Source organism: Platalea leucorodia, assembly GCF_965183815.1.
Source record: "Platalea leucorodia genome assembly, chromosome: 3".
NCBI classification, from domain to species: Eukaryota; Metazoa; Chordata; class Aves; order Pelecaniformes; family Threskiornithidae; genus Platalea; species Platalea leucorodia.
Window position 1 is genome coordinate 78,168,074 of NC_138825.1, and position 20,879 is coordinate 78,188,952.

At 41.1% G+C, this 20,879-nt stretch overlaps 1 protein-coding gene across 1 annotated transcript in view; it reads right to left on the minus strand.

The window, feature by feature from the left end:
* SOBP (sine oculis binding protein homolog) overlaps positions 1 to 20,879 on the minus strand; it is a gene marked incomplete at its 5' end in the record, with an annotated part of 115,147 nt that overhangs the window by 83,111 nt on the left and 11,157 nt on the right. Inside the window, 2 exons of the mRNA XM_082306291.1 lie at positions 7,936 to 8,087; positions 20,428 to 20,613. Coding sequence (XP_082162417.1) covers positions 7,936 to 8,087; positions 20,428 to 20,613 — 338 coding nt within the window. The remainder of the gene's footprint in view (positions 1 to 7,935; positions 8,088 to 20,427; positions 20,614 to 20,879) is intronic.

Here is a 20,879-nt window from a genome sequence, read left to right on the forward strand (position 1 = left end):
CAGGAAAGATATTTGACATTTTCAGACTTTTGCCCTATAAAACCCACCTCGCTCTTCTGGCAAGTTTAACACTTGTCCATCGAGCATGGTGAGAAGCTGACTTTAACTAACAATTCCCGGTAGCAGATTTTCCCGTTCATCCGGCAGCTTGTAAGTTATATCCATTTGGCCTCTTCTAGCTTCATTTAGACTCACAAGGCCAGATTCAAGGTTAATGTGCGTAAGGGTTTCTTCAGTCTTCCCATAAACCAGCAAATGTTTGCAAACAAACTAAAAGGGATGCAACTTTCCTACCTAGAAGGGGCCAAAACATATACATGTCATTTACTCCCTTGGTCTGACTCAGTTTCATCCTTGAATTTGTCCCAAGATTTCTATGCGTGATGGAGAGGGAAGTCACTGCTTCGGGAAAGTAAGAAAGTAATTAAATACAGACCATCAGCTGAAAAGAAATATCGCATCTCCACTGAACTGCTGCCTCACCTGCACAAATTACTTCACCGCTAGCGAAATGTGACAGCAACGTGTGCTCCCGAGAAAATTTAGGACTAGCAATGACCTTCCACCTTCAGCTGGGCCCCTCAGGTTTTCTACTGCTGCCCACCATGGTCCCCTGCCTGGGCAGAATTTCACCCTGTTAAAATATGTGGTCAATTGTAATATTCCGTACATCCTTTCAGGAGTGTGTACGGAGGGTGTTGTTCACAACATCGTTCCTAATCCAAACATATTTTTGAAAACCATATTTCCTTAATTTTGATTTTTAAATAAAAATATAGAGTGAAAAAAATACTCAAGCTCCTTTTTCAATATTTCCCTAAGTTAATGAGCTGACTGATAAGTGAACAGATGCATTAAGGCAATAATTTATTCAAATGTCATGATATTTTTGAACAAACATATTATTTAATATGCATTTCATTATTTGCCCAGCTCGTATTAGTATTAATGATTGATGTGTTCGTTAGGAAAGGGAAAAGTGGCACCAAATATAATCTGTGCAAATTAGATTGACTTTGGAGATCTACCGTAAGTTTTCATCAGAATAAAGACTGTTCTCGATGCTCATTCTGTGTTGATCACATGGAAACAAAGCTGGAAGGTGCCTAATTTCATACAAGGCCAAGGCAACGTGGGCTAATCTAACGTAACCCGAACCGAGACATGGAACATAGCGGGGAGCAATATTTCTTGAGCGATTGCCTAGATCACATAGGTTGGAGCCAAAGGGGTTCAGAGGTAAAGTAAGCACTCATGTGCATTATATCCGCTCATTTTCTGAATGCATCATTATTCATCTAAACTCTTTAACCAAAAATCCCTTGGTGATGTAAAAATGTCCTGGATACAGATCATGAAATCTATCTTGCCAAACTTTTTAACTGAGCAAAATGTCTGTTTTCCCTCTCTCCCTTCAAAAATTCATCCTAACTGATTTAAGATTTCAGTAAGGCACCTTAGTAATCTCCAGAAAAATAGCTACTGGCCATCTTTCGTTCTCAGCCACTCTGGTAGGCAGCAACTTCTTTCACATCTCCAATATCAAGGTGTCATAACATCTATTTAAATCCAAATCATTGGTCTAAACTGCATACACCTAGTGTGCGAAAAGCTTAAAAGCATTTCTAGTCAAGTCCTAATGCAATTAGTGGTGTTCTGTTGTAACATCTGTATGTAAACAAAACCTACTTCTGGCAAGAAGGAGAGAAGCAATCACTGAAGCTGTCCAGAAGTGATGCGAGGACACCTCATGTAAACTGGTCGCTTTGTTTGAATCAAATGCCTGCTGTCCAAGAGGCAGCAGATTCTCAAGCTGTAATTAGCATATTCATCTTGATATAACCAAAGTAGCCAGAATGCAACACGACTGGTGTAATGTGACATGGTGGTTAAAATTAAAAGTGAACACGCCTTTTAATTGGATTGGATACCTGCTAGTAATTCTGACAATGGGAATTTGATTCAAATTTATAGTATTAAATGGCAGCAGATGGACAGTAAAATGTCCATTGAGTTTGCAAACTGACAAGCACGCTGGGTTTGCCAGATCCCTTCATTAAGGCATTGGTGGCATCAGTCAGGTGCTGATGCATTTCATCGTTAGCAATGTTAATACGTTTTGCTTTGCTGTGGGTGAGCAGTAAGATATTCTGACTGATGGTCTCAGTAGGTTAATTTGGAATTTCATTTACCTCTTCTAATCATGAAAAATCCTAGCTCTGGTTTAGGGAAGGAGTTTTATGACATTTCTGGGTTTAGCATCCAGTGAGTAAAAAGGCCAGCTGATGATAGCTAGACAATGATGCCAGCTCTTCTCCTTTCCAACTGATGCCACCCATCTCTTTCACAACTCAGGATTTGCTTTATATCTAGGTATCTGTTCCAGATTCTTGGTCACTGTCTGCAGCCTTCTACCCTCCACAAACTTTAAAAACATCCTCTGAGGGAGGTTATTTTCCTTCCCCCTCCTTCCCCAGATTGTTCTTCAAAGAAGTTTGCAATTGTGCCCCACATTTAAACTATTTCCTCTGCAGACTCCAAGTCTCAGCTGCATTCACTCAGCAGCACTCATTTATATCTCAACATAGCAATCCTAGCTATGGAGATGTTTGTCCTCTTTTCCCCTTCTACCTTCACGCATTTGCAAGAAACCTTCTTAATTGGCTGCTGTGACAAATACGCGTACATGCAGATGTGCACATAGCCACACAAGCACACATAAATACACATGCCCACATTCTACGCAAACCCACAGCAGAAGCAGCAATTTTGTGAACCATTTATTAAATCCCACTTCTCTACAGCTCCACAGACCCAAATATGGATGATTTCCCGCAAACCAGGTAGGACACCTGCTCTACACTGACCTTTCTGAACACCTAATTAATGCAAGTTAAATCTTTAGGAGAAATAGGTTTTCTATTCAGAGCCCCATGTGTTTCAAAACTTATTATGGAAAGGCACTCTACAGGAAGATGTAACAGCTAGGCTGCCTTTTTTTTTTTTTTTGTCAGGGGCATTATTTGCATCAAGTTGCTTTAAGCAATTTTCCAAATTTCCATGAATGATGATCATTTTACAAATTAAATTTTGCAGGTGCATAAGAAAGAGAAGAAAGTAACGTATTTTTTTTGCCGTTATTCATTGACTTAACAGGGAGATTGTTAAATGTTTCTTATGCACTGTTAGAATGCACAATTAAGCCTGAAATCAAGAGAACTTTCTCTGACAACCCTCAGTAATAATTCTGGGGGATGATAGCTTCTGTTTACTCCCAGTTTTTAGTATGTGTTTGTATATACATATCCATATTAATCACATAGCGATATACATTAATTAACCAAAAAATTACTCAGGCAGGAGTACTAAGGCTTTATGACGTTGTGTGCACTTTATCGTCTTTAAATATAATTTGAAAATGTAAGGAACTGTCTAACGCAAGAAAACTCAGGACTAAATAAATATGTACGACTTCTTACAGCCCCATTTGATTGTTCTCATTCATTCTTGCTACGCAGATGTGATAAAAGCATAAAATACACTGCCTGTCTGCGCTACCGACACACACAGTGCTGCCCGTCACTATCCTGTACAGGGAGAAAAGAGCCATCATCGTTTACATCTTCATGCTGCCAAACAGCAGTTTACTTTTACTTCTTGATTTATGCCTTTTTGTTTATTATTATAAATGAAATTTGACTGCACTGTAAACAAAAATATTTATAATCTTTTTTCCTGATTGGAAGGCAGTGCGAAACAAGAACAAGGTCAAGTATAAAATACCAGCTGACAATCTTGCAGTCACTTTGTCTCCGATATCTTAGTCAAATAAAGTAAATTATCCGTTAATACATCTGTGAACAGAGCCTATAACCTCTATGAATTCAGTCCTCATTCTAGGTTTGGCTATTTGGTCATAATAAATTTGTTTTCTGACCCATTGAGTCAATAAACTTGATTTCAAAATTAATCTTTTCAGGCTTCAAACTCACTGGATCCAATTATGAATCCAATCATTCCCTTTAAATTTAATATTCTGAAACTTGGTGGTCTAGTGCTTTTTGCCCTTATGTGCCCTTTGGTACTTAGCTTTATATTAGTTGGCCTATAAAATTAAATCTCTAAGGAAGGGAGCATCAGAACAGCTCCAAATCTTAAATCTTCAATTACAAACATTAGTACAAAGTGCTCCCTTTTTCCTGCAATGCTTCCTTTTAATTGGTATTATTATGCACAACAGGTTATCACTATACAGTAGCTCGCTATGTGTATATGGCTATGCATCCTAGACCAAACAGGAGCAGGAATGCGATTTGGGTTATTTTTGTTTGGAGGTGCTGGTGGTATTTTTAGGTTTTTTCTAATTTGGATCTAGTCTAAATACTTTGCTTTTTGCCTAATGGGGTAAAAACCCCAATTTTTTCTTCATTTATTTCTGGTAATTTAGATAAAATTACACTCTACAGGGAGACCCATTATAATTTCAAAACATATATATTTCTATTCTTGCAAGGCATGGTTGCTGACATAGATAATTTTAAATGGTCATGACTGCAGGATACCTGGGGCAAAACTTGCATTTCTTACGAGAAGAGCAACTTACAATTGCACAAGTCCTTTTCCTTACAAACTCCCCATCCCAGCCATGAAGCTCCCTGACAACCCTGGCTATGTACGGAGGCAGAGGGTACAGGGGCACGGCTTCTGGAGCACAAACGGACACAACCACCGGGACAAAAGGCAAGAAGGACTGATGTGCACCTCTGACTAAACTGCTTGGGTTCAAACACTCCCGAGGCCAGCAAGGTACTGGCTTATTCCAGTGCATTGCTACTCTTGCTAAACCTACTGCGGGAGAGGGCTGGGAAGGAGTTAGAGCAGTCAGCGCCCAGCTAACCTGGGGCTTTCTGGAGCACTTTTGTTGCTCTCTGGGGGCTCTTCAAGGAGGTCTCATGCCAAGCCTCTCCCAGCTGGGAATCTGTGGGCACGCATTGCTTCAGCGTGCATTTGCCCTGTGTATGGGAGAAGATTTTGTTATTAGGATGACGACAAAAGTTCTAATTCTGAACACAGCAACTGGCATTCAGGGACGGATAATTTGCAGCGTTACTTAGTGCTGTTTTGAGACATTAGTGATGACTTATTCTTCACTGTTTAAACAGTCCTATCATTTTAAGCAAGCGCTTATTACAGCACTTCTTATCTAGGGGAGGGAGGGAAGACTGCTTAACAGGATCCATTAGGAAATTCAAGCCTTAAATGAAGTGACCACAAGGTCCTATCAGCTCCCAGAAATGCAGCAGCTGTACATATTTAGCGTAACACAATACTATATTGTGGCGGAGATCCGCTGTTTAAAACATACATAAGGCAGGTGAAACGTGACTATTTTACTCCTCTGTTTGAAAAACGAGAAAGTGTAGAGTGACATAACTTCTCAAATACATAAATAAGCATTAGACTCATGGAGAAGACAGGTACGCTGTTGGACTAGTAATAACAGATTAAAGGTCAGCGGTTAAATCTGAAACTATTGCAGCCTTGTTCCTTTGATCTTGTTCCTCAAGACTCTGCTCTGTTACTAACAGGTGAAGCGCAAAACAAGAAGCATGAGGGTCTGCTGAATTCTACTGTACCTGTCTTAATCTAATGGCAGCATTTCCTAAATATTCTGTCCCCTGATCATCTAATGCCATAAATACGCATGCAAGAGCCAGGTCCAGATTTCCCCTGCTGGGTCAGATCCTGTGCAATTCCAGATTCCACAGGTGCAAAGAGGAAGAAAATTTGACGCACTGGCTTAGCTTTGAAGCAGAGCCAATGCAGCAACCAACATATTATCAATTATATGTTATCTCACCATGTTTTGCCAAGTCCTCCCATATGACATTTTGTTAATTTGCAACCTCTCTAGTGAAGAATAGGACATCTCACTGGGATATGACGGTATATGAAAAGATTAGGAACATCTATTGTTATTTAGATATATACAAAATAATGAAGACAGAGAGCTTTCTGGATGGAAATATTCAGCATCTTTTAGCTTCCAGAAGAAGTTAACAGAGGTGTAGGAAAGGGAACCAGGGGGAATGAGATGCTCTAATTCATCCTTTCTCATAATACAAGGACAAGGAGGCCTCCAACAAAGCACACAGGTAATAAATTGTAAGTCAGGTAAAAGGGAACTTTTTCATATATTGCCTGACTGATTGAATTCATGGCCATAAACTATTACTGAATGCTACTACTCATGGGTTAGTAGAAGGTTGAAGTACATCTATGCATTATGTTAACATGTTTTTATTTTCATTTAGTAAGGGATCTAAACCTCCTATTTCAGGATCTAAGCTGTAGATGAAAGAGAATCCACCATGAACCGGTTGGTCTTTCATCTGCGACCCCAAGGTTTCCCGAACTACCTGGTACTCATCACTGCTGGACACACAGGACCACCTAACTAGGATCACTGACAATGCCTCCATTACTATGAACTATCTTACCCATGTAAATTTGTAATTGAAAGTCACAGGAGCATCAGCTGACAGTGATCTGGATACTGTCACCCCAGAGCGTCTTACACATTGTAAGGCACATTGAACTACATGTGCATAAACGTGCATGTGCGCACATACACATACATCCATGGGAACTTATTTTCAAATGAGGAGCATCTAAGGAGCATGTATTTTCCTCCTCTACACTTTTTCTAGATAAAAAGGATGTAAACACCACTCGTTGCAGAAGACTCACGTGACTTTAACTTGCCTGTCTGCTCCATTAGACATTATGAGCTTGATTCTCCCAGACTGCCACTAAAATTCCACTCTGCTGATTTTTGCAACCTAATTCTTCAGGCATTTTTTTCATTTTTTTTCTTCTTTTTTTTTTGGCAGGATGACGTGACCCAAATTTATAAAGGAGGGTAATTTGCTATAACATTGCATCTTGAATCTAGGATCTATATGTACTTATTTGTTATTACCACAGATGTAAAAAAACAGATTTAGAGACCTGAATTCAGTTTGAACTTGACAGGCTTTGAATGTTCCATATCATGAGGGAAAATGGCATCATTTAGAAAACCAAAATGTAAAGGGTTTTATGAATAATAAACATTTTTAAGACAATAAAGGCTACCCAAAGATTCACACTGTTAAGCACCAAAAGGACACAGCTACTTTTTCAACAACTAAAAATGCACATTCTGCTGCAGAGAAACAGCTGCTGAAGTAACCTAGAGGGCATTTTCAGGCACTGTACTTCAGTGATTACAGCAATTTTTGTAGACATTCAATATTAGGATTGCATTCTAATTTTAGACAGAGTTAAATTTAAATTGAGTAGGAGGGGTTTTCACGCTGCTCTAGATGTTCTAACCTTGCTTACCCCAACCCAAAAACTGTATAGTGTCTGAATCTTGCAGCAATGATAATTTATTAGTAATGATACACTTTAAAAGAATGAAACTAGAGCTCACCAGCAGCAGTGGGAAGATGTCCGCTGTCGTGATGGGACCCAGACTTAGGCCCTAAAAGCATTTACCCACTGGCCATGACCCCAGCGCCATGGGACTTAGTGACACTGTCATATGCAACCCTCCTCTACTCTATTTCCATGATACCTCCTCTTAGTTGTGTATATGTAGCAAGTATCCTGAGACTCTAAGGCCAAATTGGGACTCTTATGCTAATGCTTATTAGTATTTAAATTCCCTGACTCTCACAAAACCCAAGCTTTGAGCTGAAGGAAACTGAAAGAAACAAGGTTAGTAAAGGGCTGACAGTCCAACAGACAATAAAGATGGAAAGTGGAGGGACTAGGTGAAACAGAGAAAACAAAAGAAAAGAGCTTCTATTAGATGCTAAATGAGACCCAGGCTGGGGCTGATTAAAAAGCTATGTCTATGTAGGTTACATCTTTCCTTATTTCTCTTACCTTGTTTCTCTTGAAATATGCTCTTCGGCAAGCTGCAAAGCACTTCTCGCTGCAGAAGCATTTCACTTCACTTCCCATACTCAGGGAATAGCGCTTGATTCCAACTTTCTGGCACCAGGCACACATTATTTGTACATTTGACACATCATCTTCTACAACAAAAATATAAGAACAATGTTTACATGAGATGCAAACACCTTCCTCAGACATCTGCACGCTTACTCTTAGATACAACCAGCACCAGCTCATCTTATTTCTAACTTCCTCACTGCCTGAGAGCAGAACCGTGCATGCCTGTGATCACTAGCTTCGTCCTCAGGCAGCCGGTGACCTGTGCCAGCCGGGCTCGGCAGATTGGCAAAGCTTCTAAGATGGCTGGAAAAGATTATTAGCTTAAAAAATGGCGCATTGCTGAAAAGCTCTGGAAATCTCGAGAGCTTTTTAGCACGTTTAAGAGTCCACAACTCTTTATTAAATGGGTAACCAAGACTAGAGGCTTAATGAGTATTGCTTCTTTGTTCTTGTTACTTACAGCCTGTTGTAGCGAGCCCCTGAGATGTTCTGCTCAGCAAGCTGGTGATAAAACACACCCAGAAGGTACTGCACCAAGGCAAGTCGCTAACAAGAGCCCTCTTCTAAATAAGAAGGAACATGAAACACCCCTTTTCCATGTTGTTTCGAAATAATGACTAGCATACAAAATGGGGAGCTTTCGTGTGAATATACCAGTCGCAAAAACACAGGCTTGAATGAGAAGGAAGATGCAGCACTGTCATAAAGTTCTGCCAGGTTACTTTCCAGTCATTATGCTCATAGGTCAAATTTTAATTCAGGCAGAGTTCCCAAGCCTCTTTTGAGCTCTTCTCTAATGTGTGTTACGAATATGGCATGTATGCCTTCTGCCTTGTAAAAAAATCCCAGGGCTTATTACTAAAGAGCTAGCGATATCCTTGTGTGGTCATCATTCCCACCCCAGCTTCACAGACAGGGGCAGTGAAGCCTCCTAAACAGATCAAGACAGTAAGTTAGCAGGAATCTTTCTGACTTAAAACTCAGAATTCTTCAGTTCTTATGTCCAGTCTATGATACAGCGTGACCTTTCAGTTACAGACAGCAGCCATTGTCTAACTTCTGGAAAAAAAAAAATCCCTGAAGACTAATTGTTAAAGCAGTTCCTGGTCCATGAGCTGTGGAGAATTCATAGCTCAGCGAGTCTGTCATGCAGCCATCCCATTTCCCTATAAAGGATTTGTTTTTGAAGCTACGCTGTCATCGTTCTGTAAAATTATTGGCAAACTAATTTTTAGCAGAGTGATTTGGCTCCTTTCCCCGGCTATCATAACTCAGAACTACGTGCTGCATTTTATTCACCTTAACGGAATAAATATTGCCAGTTTAATAACTTTTTTCCTTCCACAAATTGTGTTATAATTTATAGCTACAAATAAAATTGTACAATGTAAAATAATGACCTTTTAGTTTTAATCAGACTGTCTACCTTTAAACCTATATTTAAGGCTAAGCTGTAACACAGATTTGTGTTTAATGTATTTTATCACTTACCCTTTAGAGTGGGATTTGCCGATATTATAAATGCTTTCATATAATGAACATAAAGCGAAATCAAAACAATTTGGCCAAAATTATCACTAGCCATCTATAGGGTCAAGAAGCCTGCCCTTCAGCTGGCTGCAATCTCAGCCAGGCACACAGGAGCGCAGGGTGCTGTTACGGTGGTGTTGCACGGTGTCGTTACAGCTTTCTCTCTCGACCAGTCTTGGCCAGGATGCTAACTGCTCCAGCACAGCCCAAGAGCTCTTCCCCCCATTTTTATCCTGAGCCATTTGAAGTACTAAACTTTTACAAAGGTGCCCTGATTTGGCTGCTTTTGCACCATAATAAACCAATTCCTCACAGACTGAACTTGCCGCTTTGAATGTATCAGGACAACAGAAGATCCTGTGAACCAAAGGAAACAGACGGCAACCTCTTGTTTCAGATAAAAGCAACACATATTCTCCCACTGATAAGAAGTATTTTATCTCTGGAAAATAGAAGATCTACCAGTGATACCTTTCTAATAGCCTTCATTTCTGGTAAGCGTAACTGTCATAAATGAAAAAAGAAAATTACAGAGCTGAAAGAGAGTTCACTGGCAAAGTAGGTGCTGGAGTAGTGCTTTTTGAAGCAGGTTGGCTCATCTGGGGCACAGGTTTTAAGGAGAAGCACAGAGCTCCACCACTGGGATTCTCAGGGGCTTTCATGTGTGACTTCACAGGGGAAGCACCTCAGCTGTCATTCAACTCCTGTTCACTGACACACCTGAACTGTCTCCCATGGGTGATCAGAAAGACCACACAATTGTCCATTTTCAATTACACAGCGTCCCAGCAGCAGCAACAGCTGTTTACACGGAAAAGCTGCATTACACACTTCTGTGCAGGAGATTATGCAGGACAGTAAGGCTCAATCCACCTCCTTCTGCCAAAGACTTCCTCTAAGACGAGAGGAGAGGAGAGGAGAGGAGAGGAGAGGAGAGGAGAGGAGAGGAGAGGAGAGGAGAGGAGAGGAGAGGAGAGGAGAGGAGAGGAGAGGAGAGGAGAGGAGAGGAGAGGAGAGGAGAGGAGAGGAGAGGAGAGGAGAGGAGGGGGACAGGAGGAGGACAGGAGGGGGACAGGAGGGGGACAGGAGGGGGACAGGCACCTACTCTGTCAAGCTGTTGTCTTCCCATGCCCTGACCAGCAGAACTTCACCACTGCCTCAAGGGGAATCATTTGAAGCAGCATTGCTTCACTTGTGGTCCATGGATCTGACAGTCAATAAAACAGCAGAAAATGGTCTACAACCTACTGCTTCCAGCCACTGTCTGCACTTCCAGTTGATATCCAGGAGGCATCCTCAATATTAGTCAAACTGTTCATAATTTTGAAAGAAGGAAGGGATAAAGGGAGGGAAAGAGTCTGCCTAAATACAAAGAACTTAAATTATTTCTCTCTTCTTCTCCCTTCTCGCCCCAGCCATCAAAGAATGGTCACATACAATATGATCCTTTTAATAGTAACAGTAATAATAAAACTAGATGCTTCTTCCATTTAACAGACTAAGGAACACAGCTACAAAAGGATTAGCTGAGTACGGCCACGTAAAGCAGCCAGGAAGCAGCAGTACTTCAGAAGGGGGTTCGGAGCATGCGCTCCCTGGAACAGTACACTAATATGTCACTTTTTAAGCCATCTTTGCTCCCTCAGGTGCAGGTGTGCCCAAGTCAATTTTTGATGCAACTCTAATGTCTTGTAACGCAGTTCATCAGGTGAAAAAAGAAAACATCCAGTATCACATGACTAATTCCCTACGGACCATCAACAAGAGCCCTGTGCAGCCCAGTGGGAGGAAGACTTGCTTTAAAATCAAATCCTTTCTTTCAGCGTCAAGTGAATCTAAGAATGGCAGAGAAAAGCACCCGTTCTTGGTACCTGGGACAGGTACAGAGCCACGCATGTGGATGCCAGCTGGGGACAATGATAAAGGTCCAAACCTGATCGTGTGCTTTCCTTCTTGACACTGGTTGCGGTAGAGGTCTGAGCAGATGTTGTGAAAGTAACTAAGAGGGATGTTTCGTTACAGTGTATTAAGCTTAGTGACCAAAAAAGATGACTGCAACTTTAAAGGAAAAGTAATAGTCCATCTATTTCTACCATTACAATCCACAGCAGTGGGAAGCAATAACTTAAACTCAAAACATAAGACTGTGTGAAATAAGAAAAGCCAAAGTCTCGTGATTTAATTGCTGTCTTTTGCTAAACACAAACTGGAATAATCTGAAACCAGAAATCCATATCTTCCATTCAAGATAAAATTCCTCTCACTTTTTCACAGACCTTTGTTTCGCAAGGCCAAATTTTTTAAAAATCACTTTACCAGACTCTTGCCCTTCTTTCAGGAAAATGTATCAAATCCCCATCCCTAGAGCACTCAGCAAGAAGAATGTGCTGCGATGAGAACACAGGGAAGCAGGGAATTTCAAATCCAGTCGTTTGAGACTGCTTATCTGTCTTGAATCTTTATCCTCATCTTTTTCTGATTAGGTTTGCACTAAGAAAGCTTCTCCACAATAATTACATTGGTATACTACATTGGCAATGTTCTCCTCTGCTCACAGACAAACTTTTGCTGGTAGTCTCGCTTAGCATATCCGCTTGAGTAACATGAGCTCATCCTGACAGCCTGTGTCCATCATGTGAGCTCTCGCTGGAGCAGCTCTTCTGATAAAGATCATTCACCATCACTTTCAGGACTCACATAGCTAGCCTGACACATGTTTGTAAAGTATGAAAATAACACTTCCAAGTCCCGGTACAGATCATTTTGAAGTGAAAGAAAATATTTTTTTTTCAACTGTATTTTTTTCTCCATCTGGGCTTGCAACTTTATGACCTGCTCTTGCAATGTGCTTAGCACGTTCGCAGATCTGTCATGCTTATGACAGGTAGCGCGAGTACTCATACAGGTGAGACAAAGAGGAGATGGCACAGAGACAACTGAATAGTAACAGGAGAGTTTTCAGCAGAACGTCCGTACTGTTGTCTTCTATAACTACACCAGGTAACAGAAAGACATATTCCTTCCACATACAGTACAAGATCTAAATTTCCAGCCTCTGCTTTTCTGAGTTCTCAACTTGTCATAGGAAGAGCTATTGTAAGAGTTCCAATACTGTGTTTTTCTGCGCCTGGGTGGTGTCATTACAGGTGGAAGAAGTACTCCCTGCACCCACTGCACAAATACTGTTCAGATACAACTCCTTGTGGTTTTTAGCCTGTGTATTTTTCATAATGAACAATGCAATAAACACAGAGTGTTTGCAGTGTTAAATCATGTTCCCAAAGGGAGTAGTTTGTATAACAAGATAAAATTATCACATTATAATAACTAAATATGCATCAGTCTAAAGCATGCTTCAATTAATCATCAAAAGTTTGCACCGCCTCTTTAGGTCTTAATTAAGCAGAATGTTTGGTATTTTTTTTTCCTTTCAAACCAGTGTGAAGGAGCTGCAGAAAATTGTTCCTCTTAAACCCAATGAGCAGCAGTTTACACTAATCGATCTTATATGGAGCCATAATTTGGAGAGGTGGGGGAAGGGAAGGAAGGCAACAAGTACAACAGAGTAAATCCATCATGTACAGCTCTGTCCCTTTATCTAAGCAAACCAGCGTGGCCTACAGTGTTTAGCAGGATGATCCTAAAATCCCTACAATTCTGGAGTTAAATCCTGATCAGTTTACTAACTTTTAGGCTGCAACATTCTACTAATAACGTTTTGAACTAACTGGTAAGTGTTTTCTAATTTTAACTCCAGTTTCAAGAATTCAGGTGAAACTAAATGCAGCTACAGCTCTAATCCTGCAGATTATGATGATCCATGGGCAGGTACTCCAAAACCTTACTTTCCACATTTCCCTGCAAGAAATTCAGCAGCAGATACTGAACTCTTCTGGCAAGAAGAAAATGTCACTCCTGAAGGTGCCCAACTGCAGTACTGAAGAAGTCCTGTTGTGCAGAAGGAAGACCAGGAGAGCACAGGGTTTGGGATGAGATCTCAGATGGTATGTTCCCTGGACTGAGTGAGCCTGTGTGAAACTTGTACCTTGGCTGTGGTTGCATTTGTGATCTGATACAGAAAATATTTTGGCACCCCATCCCTCCTCGGTGTCTCCCCACCACCCATCTCTTCCTGGCATGAGTTTCCTTCCACCACAGCTATCAGAAGCCATGCCTCCCTGCTACCGCTTTCATCTGTTTTCCTCTCTTTTTCTCTTTGTTGCATCCCACTCCCTCACATAGGCAGTTTGGATCCCAGGGTTTTTTGGGGGGAGCTAGAATAGCCCTTTTACCCCATGCTGGGAGCCGGCGCTCAATCCACTGGCATACATCTTTAAATATTTTAGCTGCTTTCACTACTACTTTCTAATGAAAAGCTACAAAACTTCCTTTTTAAAGACATTAGATCTTAACTTGACTCTGGCATTTGCAGCATTAACAATAAGAGCTCACTCTTTCCACTGGGACCTGCCAGGATTTCAGAATGGTTAATTCCGAGTTACCCGCCTGCCACTCCTGAAACCCCAGCTTGCCATTGAAGAAAACCAAGTAGCATGTATTCAGATTTTTCATCCCAAAGCAGTTCCTGAGGCTGATGGTCCCAAGCAAGGCAGAAGCACTATTACAGTCTTTTTTCTTACATCTGAGATGCTTTATCTGATTAATCTCAAACTAAAAAATGAACAAAACTCCTGAGACATTGCTGCAGATCCCCTTGCGATAGCACTTAAGTGCTGATCCTCTAAATAGATGGGGTGTGTGACTAACTTAAGGTACAAACAGTACCTTGGAAAAAGTAATTACAAGAGGAAGATTGAAAAATAGGGCTGACAATAGAAAGCTTGCTGCAACCATCGCTATGGAAATACCTCAGGGGCTCTACAATGCATTTCCTTTTAAGGACCAGTCTCTTGAAGTTCACTACTCTGCCAATAAAACAAAGTGTCCCAGCTCCTTTTAAAAAAATCATTTTGGGGAACCACGGCTTGCCTACATTTTCTATGCATGAGTCGAGGCACATTCTCATGCATAGTTAAGTTAGGACTGAATGCACAACACAAATAAAAGCTGGCATTTAGGCAGGTTTTAAACATGCAAATAAAAAAGCACCTATTGCAGCTAATGGGGGGGGAACTCCCTGAGTATTTTGAATATATGCTATTAAAGCGCAAAGGCGGACTTTGTGATTTTCTTTTTAGCACAAAGGAAACACTTGGCCCTCCACAGAGAGCAAAAGACATCAACAGCGGGCTAGATGGGGCAGGCATCCTGGCAACCATTGGCATTTTAAAACCCAGGCACTAACAACCCTATGATCAGTGTAAATTAGATGATGTTTCAAACTCAAAACAGGAGAAAGAATCTGAAGAGTAGTGACTATAGGATTTGTTGTGGTGGTCTATTAGAGAGCTAACCTGCAGTTAGAGAAACTGGAATGCTGTTCAGTAACTGGAGTAAGATTTGGGACATACTGAAGTGGGATCCAGAGTGTAGTAAAATGAAAGTCTCCTCAATATATAGACTTAATTAGATCTGATAATACGGTCTTTATTTAAGGAAAACTGACACTGGGTTCTGCCTGGAATCAGACTTCTTGGTAATGCAGTCATAGAACCAATTCCTCAGTGAATGTAGACAGATGATCTTGGAATTCATTTTTACTGCCCTGCTAACTACCACCTAAAGCATCTTTTATGCTTCCAGATTCCTCCAATACAGTTTAAATATTGAGAGAGGTTATGGCAGGCAGTTCTAGAGTGTTCGTAGGGCAGGGACTCTGCTTAATCCCACATGTTGCACCAAGTTACTCATGTGCACTTATATTTACAAAAAATCCCATTAACTTTAATTCTAAAGTTATGTTAAGCTATAACACAGAAAATCATTTGTTCCTTTCTATAAAATACCTTATTACTTGTTTTAGTATGTGAATATGATGCTTCTTCGCCAACTTAGGTCACAGGCCTATTTTACAAGGTAGTCAGCTCTGGAAATGCTTCTGCTCCTCCTTTAAGACATTTTGCCTCACCAGATACTGTTCCTCCAGCCCATTCCTTTTTCACTTTCATGAGTTTCTGATAACTTTTGATACAACCCCAATCATTATAATTTGGAAATCACCGAACCAAATGTTACGTAGAGACACTGATCTGTGGGTTGGAGGATTTAAATCCCCTTTCCTTTCCCAAGTTTACTCATTACCTTGCAAAAACCCTAGGAGGGAGCATTATTTTTCTCTCGTACTCCCTTCCCCTGTGGAAAGCTCAGTCAACTGCACAGTATCATCCTCTCTGCCTCCCCTTCCACCGTGTCCCTTGACAGTGACCTCCCCTTGCAGCGCAGCATGGCAGGGAGCTGGTTCTTGTTTAGGATGCTTAGAACAGCAGACACGCTCTGTGCATCGCTTGTACACAGAAGGAGGCAGGAAAGGGAAGGGTTTTGCCAATACCCATGCTCAAAGGCTAGACCGACTAGCAGTTGTACCTCCCCTACCAAGGCACTGCCCAGGGGATCACAAGAGAAAGTAAACCAAGGAGAACTATTAAAAAAATGGGGTAACTGAGACACCGTAGCCTCCAGCAGGTGCCAGGGGAAGGAGGCAGCATGTTCTCGCCTGCACTGAAAGAATTTTTTGCATTCTTCTTTGACTAGTCTTGATTTTAGCCTTCCTTCATCCCATGTAACAACAGCCGTCCAAACTTGTCTGAGCGAAAGGGCAGAGTCACCTTAAGTGCCCTCTCAGATTTACTCTATCACTAAGGGCTGCAGACTAACAGTTAGGATGTTTGCATGCTGCATACTGCGGCCATATACCCTGCACAGCTGTGGTGGGATTTTTATTTCTAGATCATTCCTGGCTATTGCACTTCTGCTTCTTGCTATTTCTATGTAATTTTTTAATTGAAAAAACTACTTTCTTTACATTGCTGTGTGGAAAACAAGAATCTTCTAACACCAAGCAGAACTAATCTTAGTATCATTTTGTTGCAGTGGGTTGTACTTGAGACTAACCCTGAAGATCGCTCAGAATCTGCTGCTGGCACTAAACGTAGCTACCAGCCTGCTGGGCAAGAAGGACGGTTATCAGCCAAAAGGAGACTTATACCAACTCTCTGGAGGCTGCACTGACTTCTTATTTGCTTCCAGATGCAGGTCAGATGGCTGATGTTGACTGATAAAAGTCCCGTTTGCTTTGGGCACTGCCTGAGTGTGGTCTATCTGCCTGGTGGTGCAGATTAGCGGAGTCCTCTTCTTGCAAATAGTCTCCGGATCTGAGTAACTGGCATCCGTCTTGTGGAGGCTTCCCATGACTGGATTTAGTATCCTCCACTGACATGCCGTAACCTGAGTCTGTAGACAGCCAGTGCACCACATAGGGCTCATGCATTTAACTCAGCCTTTTTTGGGTGCAATTCTGGGGTACAGCAAGGAAAGAGTGCCTTTGTTGGAGCTGTTTATATTTGGTCAGGTAGAAGTCTAATGTTTTTCAGGATTGTATGAGCAGATTTTTACCTCATATTTCATTTGACTAAAACAGAAAGCTGAACAGCTTGGAGATAAAATTTTAGTCAGACTGCTCAAAATTATTTGGTTTTCAAAAGAAAAAAAAATCACTTTACTGTAAATTAAACATGAGGGGAAAAAAGATAATTTTGTTAACTGTTCAAGGTTTTAGCCTGTTCATACAAAATATGAATGCAGGTAGGACATTGTTCAAAGTTTTCCAGCATGCTCAAGGAAGACCTAATCTGCTGAAATCTTCAATGGCTGCTTCCTAGACATAGTTCAGGATCAGTACTCCATCCTCCTCCTTCTTGAGCTGGTAGCTGTTACCAAGAATCATTATCTGCCTCCCTGGAAATCCTGTTTCCCTGGGCTTCCTGACTCTGTCTTCCCCTAGTGCTTTTTCAACCTCTGCAATTGCTACATCAGTGCACATTGCAGAGTATCCTTCCTACTTTTCCCTTCAGGCTTCTGCGAGCATCCCCCGTGCTCTGCTCTTTCTCCTCTCTCTCTCTTATCTGTATAGAATCTTATCTGCAAAAATTATTCAACTAATAATTCATTGTGACTGTTTCTTGGATCTGCTTATCCTCTCCAGACCATTGCTCTCCTGTCCAAATGAATACCTCAGCCTGTCTCTCTGACACTTCTTTACTGGTGCTGACCCTTCAGTTCAAGATCAATACGGCAAGAATTAAAGTCTTAATAATTTCTCCCTCAGTGCTCACTCCATATTATTTGCTCAATAACGGTGGACCACGCCATCATCTTTCCTGTCCTTCAGGTTCATGATTTAGATATCATTTTCATCTGTCTGCACTCTCTTTTGAGCTATATTAAAATCTTGTAGATTTTTCTCCTGCACAATATCTAAAAGCTTTCCCCATCCACCTACAAAGTCTGGACTCATCCTGATTCTCAGCATCTCAGTCACTACAGTGCATCACTACCTGGTTTTCTCTCTGGCCTGTAATGTAACCTTGTCCTATGCATGTCCATTCAAAATGAGTTGCAAAGATCCCTTTCTCTGCCCAGCATTTTAACCTTGAAGCTTTCTCTTGGTCTCCTTCTGCCTCTCCCTCCTGCCTCCTTTCTTCATTTATTAACTCAAACAAATGTAAGCTGCTTCTGCTCTTGTGGCAGGTCAGTCATAGCCTGTCTCTCCCCCATGTTGCAAATGTTGACTTTCAGCTTTAGCAATTAATAATCTGAGTCTTTTTCATCTGTCTGCTCAACTCAAAGAAGCACCTTTGTGCTGTTTCCAAAGTCGTCCCCTGTGCTTGTGAGGGGCTCTGAGAAAACATCCCGAGAGTTACTCTTGTCTGACTTTGTATCACTCTGAAGTTTTCTGCTTTGATGTAGTGCCCACAAAACGGTGTCAAAGTGCAGTGCCAAGACCACTGCCTTGCACGCTGGCTCTCCTGGCTCCTTTGTACTCCCTTTTCTACTTGTATTCACCAGTTGTTTCTTGCCAGGCTCTTTGGGGCGATCATGACTAGGGCACCTACGCCCTAAGATAAAACAAAACAATTACTACCGATGCTTATTGCAAATCCCACAAAGGTTGTGGTTCTCCTCCCCCTCCGGTCCTCCCAAACTTTGCTTTCTAAAACAAAGGTGAGATAAATATTCTCATCTGCTCAGAAGTCATGGTAATCTACCGTTACTGATCATGGGATAGTCAGAGGAGGCAGAGATTATGCGTTCATATCCCCTATGCAAGTAAAACAACAATAGTCATTATGAATGAATTAATTAAAAAAACTGAAGTTGGAAAATATTTATGAAAAGCCTTCTCTGCACGTTACCCTTAGTGGTACATTTGAACATGGGATCACACGTGGTAGGTGGATGGGCAAATAACAGAAGGCAATTGACTTGGCCACAGTTCCCCTGTATTCCACTTAACTACTGTTGCGGTAATTTGTTTTTCTACTTCATAGTTCCATCTCCTCCTGCTTGTTTGATGTCATAAAAATCCAGCAACTGTGGCAGTTTGCACAATGCATCTTATAGCCTTGTGTTCGCGTACCACAAATTCAGCATTCTGGATTCATTCATGACTCAGATTGGAGGAGAAAATAGCTTGGGATGGCACAAGCCCTTGATTAAAGCTTTAGGGCCAAATCAACAACAGCTGAGGATCCAGCCCATATGGCCCGAGATCTTTAGCTGTGTAAAGGCTGCAGGAATGGGCCCAAATAGCTTTGGTAATTAGCAAATATCATATAAAATAGATGAAAAGTCTTTGGCAGGGAATGCATATTGAGTAACATTTGAAAATTATTCATAGCATATTAGTATACTTCTTTAGAGATGAAACTCAATGGCATAAAAATAATTTGGGAGGGGCTACTGTAGTCTATCACGACTGTCAACATGCAAACACTTTGTTGGACCGATTGGTATTTTACAGTTACCTTTAATCAATGCAACGAAGGGCAGAGGTGACCATCTAACACCTGGGACCTGATCCTACAAGCTGTTCTGCCTCTGCAGAAGCGTCCTCACACCTGGTGGGGACTCTTTAGCCAAGCTGCCTCCCGGTGTGCAGAGAGCTACCCTTCTTGGGTAGGTATTGCAGGTCACCCTGTACTCCTCAGTGCCTTGGCCACTCAAGAGCACCCAGAATGACACCCAGGGATGTCCACGGAAGCAGGACTGAGCCTGCTCCTATCAAAATTCACAGATTATCGCACCGTGTACAGCAGTAAACAATAACACAGCAATTAATCACCCTGGTGTAGCCATAAGAGTTACTTTCACAGATTATGGTAAGCAGCATGCAGTGTGGAATAAATCATTTTTCATGCAAACTCTGAGGAATGGCATGTTATAAAATCACTCCTGATAAAAATCTAATGAAAATGTAAAACATCTCAGTGCAGTCTCCTGGGTAGAGTCAAGATCATATTAAACCCTCAAGAGACAATGGTCAGGGATTTCAATGAGAATCAAGAGACAGTTTTCCCAGGACGAGCTTGTTAACCTGATATAAAGACATGATATTGATTTGATGGCTTTGTCTCTTTCGCTGTTTCCTTTGTGGAGCCTATTTTTAATTTAATCATCTTCCATTAATTTATTTAAAGGCTTTTTTCATCAGAACAAAATCTTTTTTTTTTCTAAAAGCAGATGTTGTTGAAGTGCTGAGAGTATAATCCAGCATGCAGAGTGTCACAAGCAGCACAAGTCTGTTGTCACTGCATTTGCAGAAGTTTTTCGAGAATATTAACAAATAAAGTCACTCTCCTACTCTGTTGTAAAGTTCCCTGCGACTTGTTTTTAAACATTTTGAAATCAGCCCTCTTACTAAGATGTCACGATCTAGCAATCTGAGGATGTGTCAATGACAGTAACCATTTTTAAATGTTCATTAGGATTTACCTGCTGGTGGCTTTATGAAAGGTGGTGGAATTAATGGGACAATAATAGGTACATTCCCGTGATCCTTCGACCCTGCTGGTGACTCTGAAAGTCCATTTCCTGTGGCAAGCCCTGGGTAGCTCGGGTTTATATTGTACGGTGAAATAACACTGTCCTCAGGTAATTTTGGTTTTGGCAAAGAATTTTCTGTAAAACACAAAGAAGACATTGTACAGTATGACAAATATATTTCTTAAATGCCCCTACATACTTTCACCAATCTGTTCATTAAATTACTTACCCTAATACAAGAAGAGTGCACAAAAAACCCAGATGTTTTCCCTTTTAAAAAATGGATACTTCCCAGTATTCTTCAGAAATGCTCCATTATTTTAAATCAAACTCACATTGTTTGTTTTTTTTTCAAAAGGTGGTATTATTTTGTCATGCATATCCTTAGTACACCAGATTTA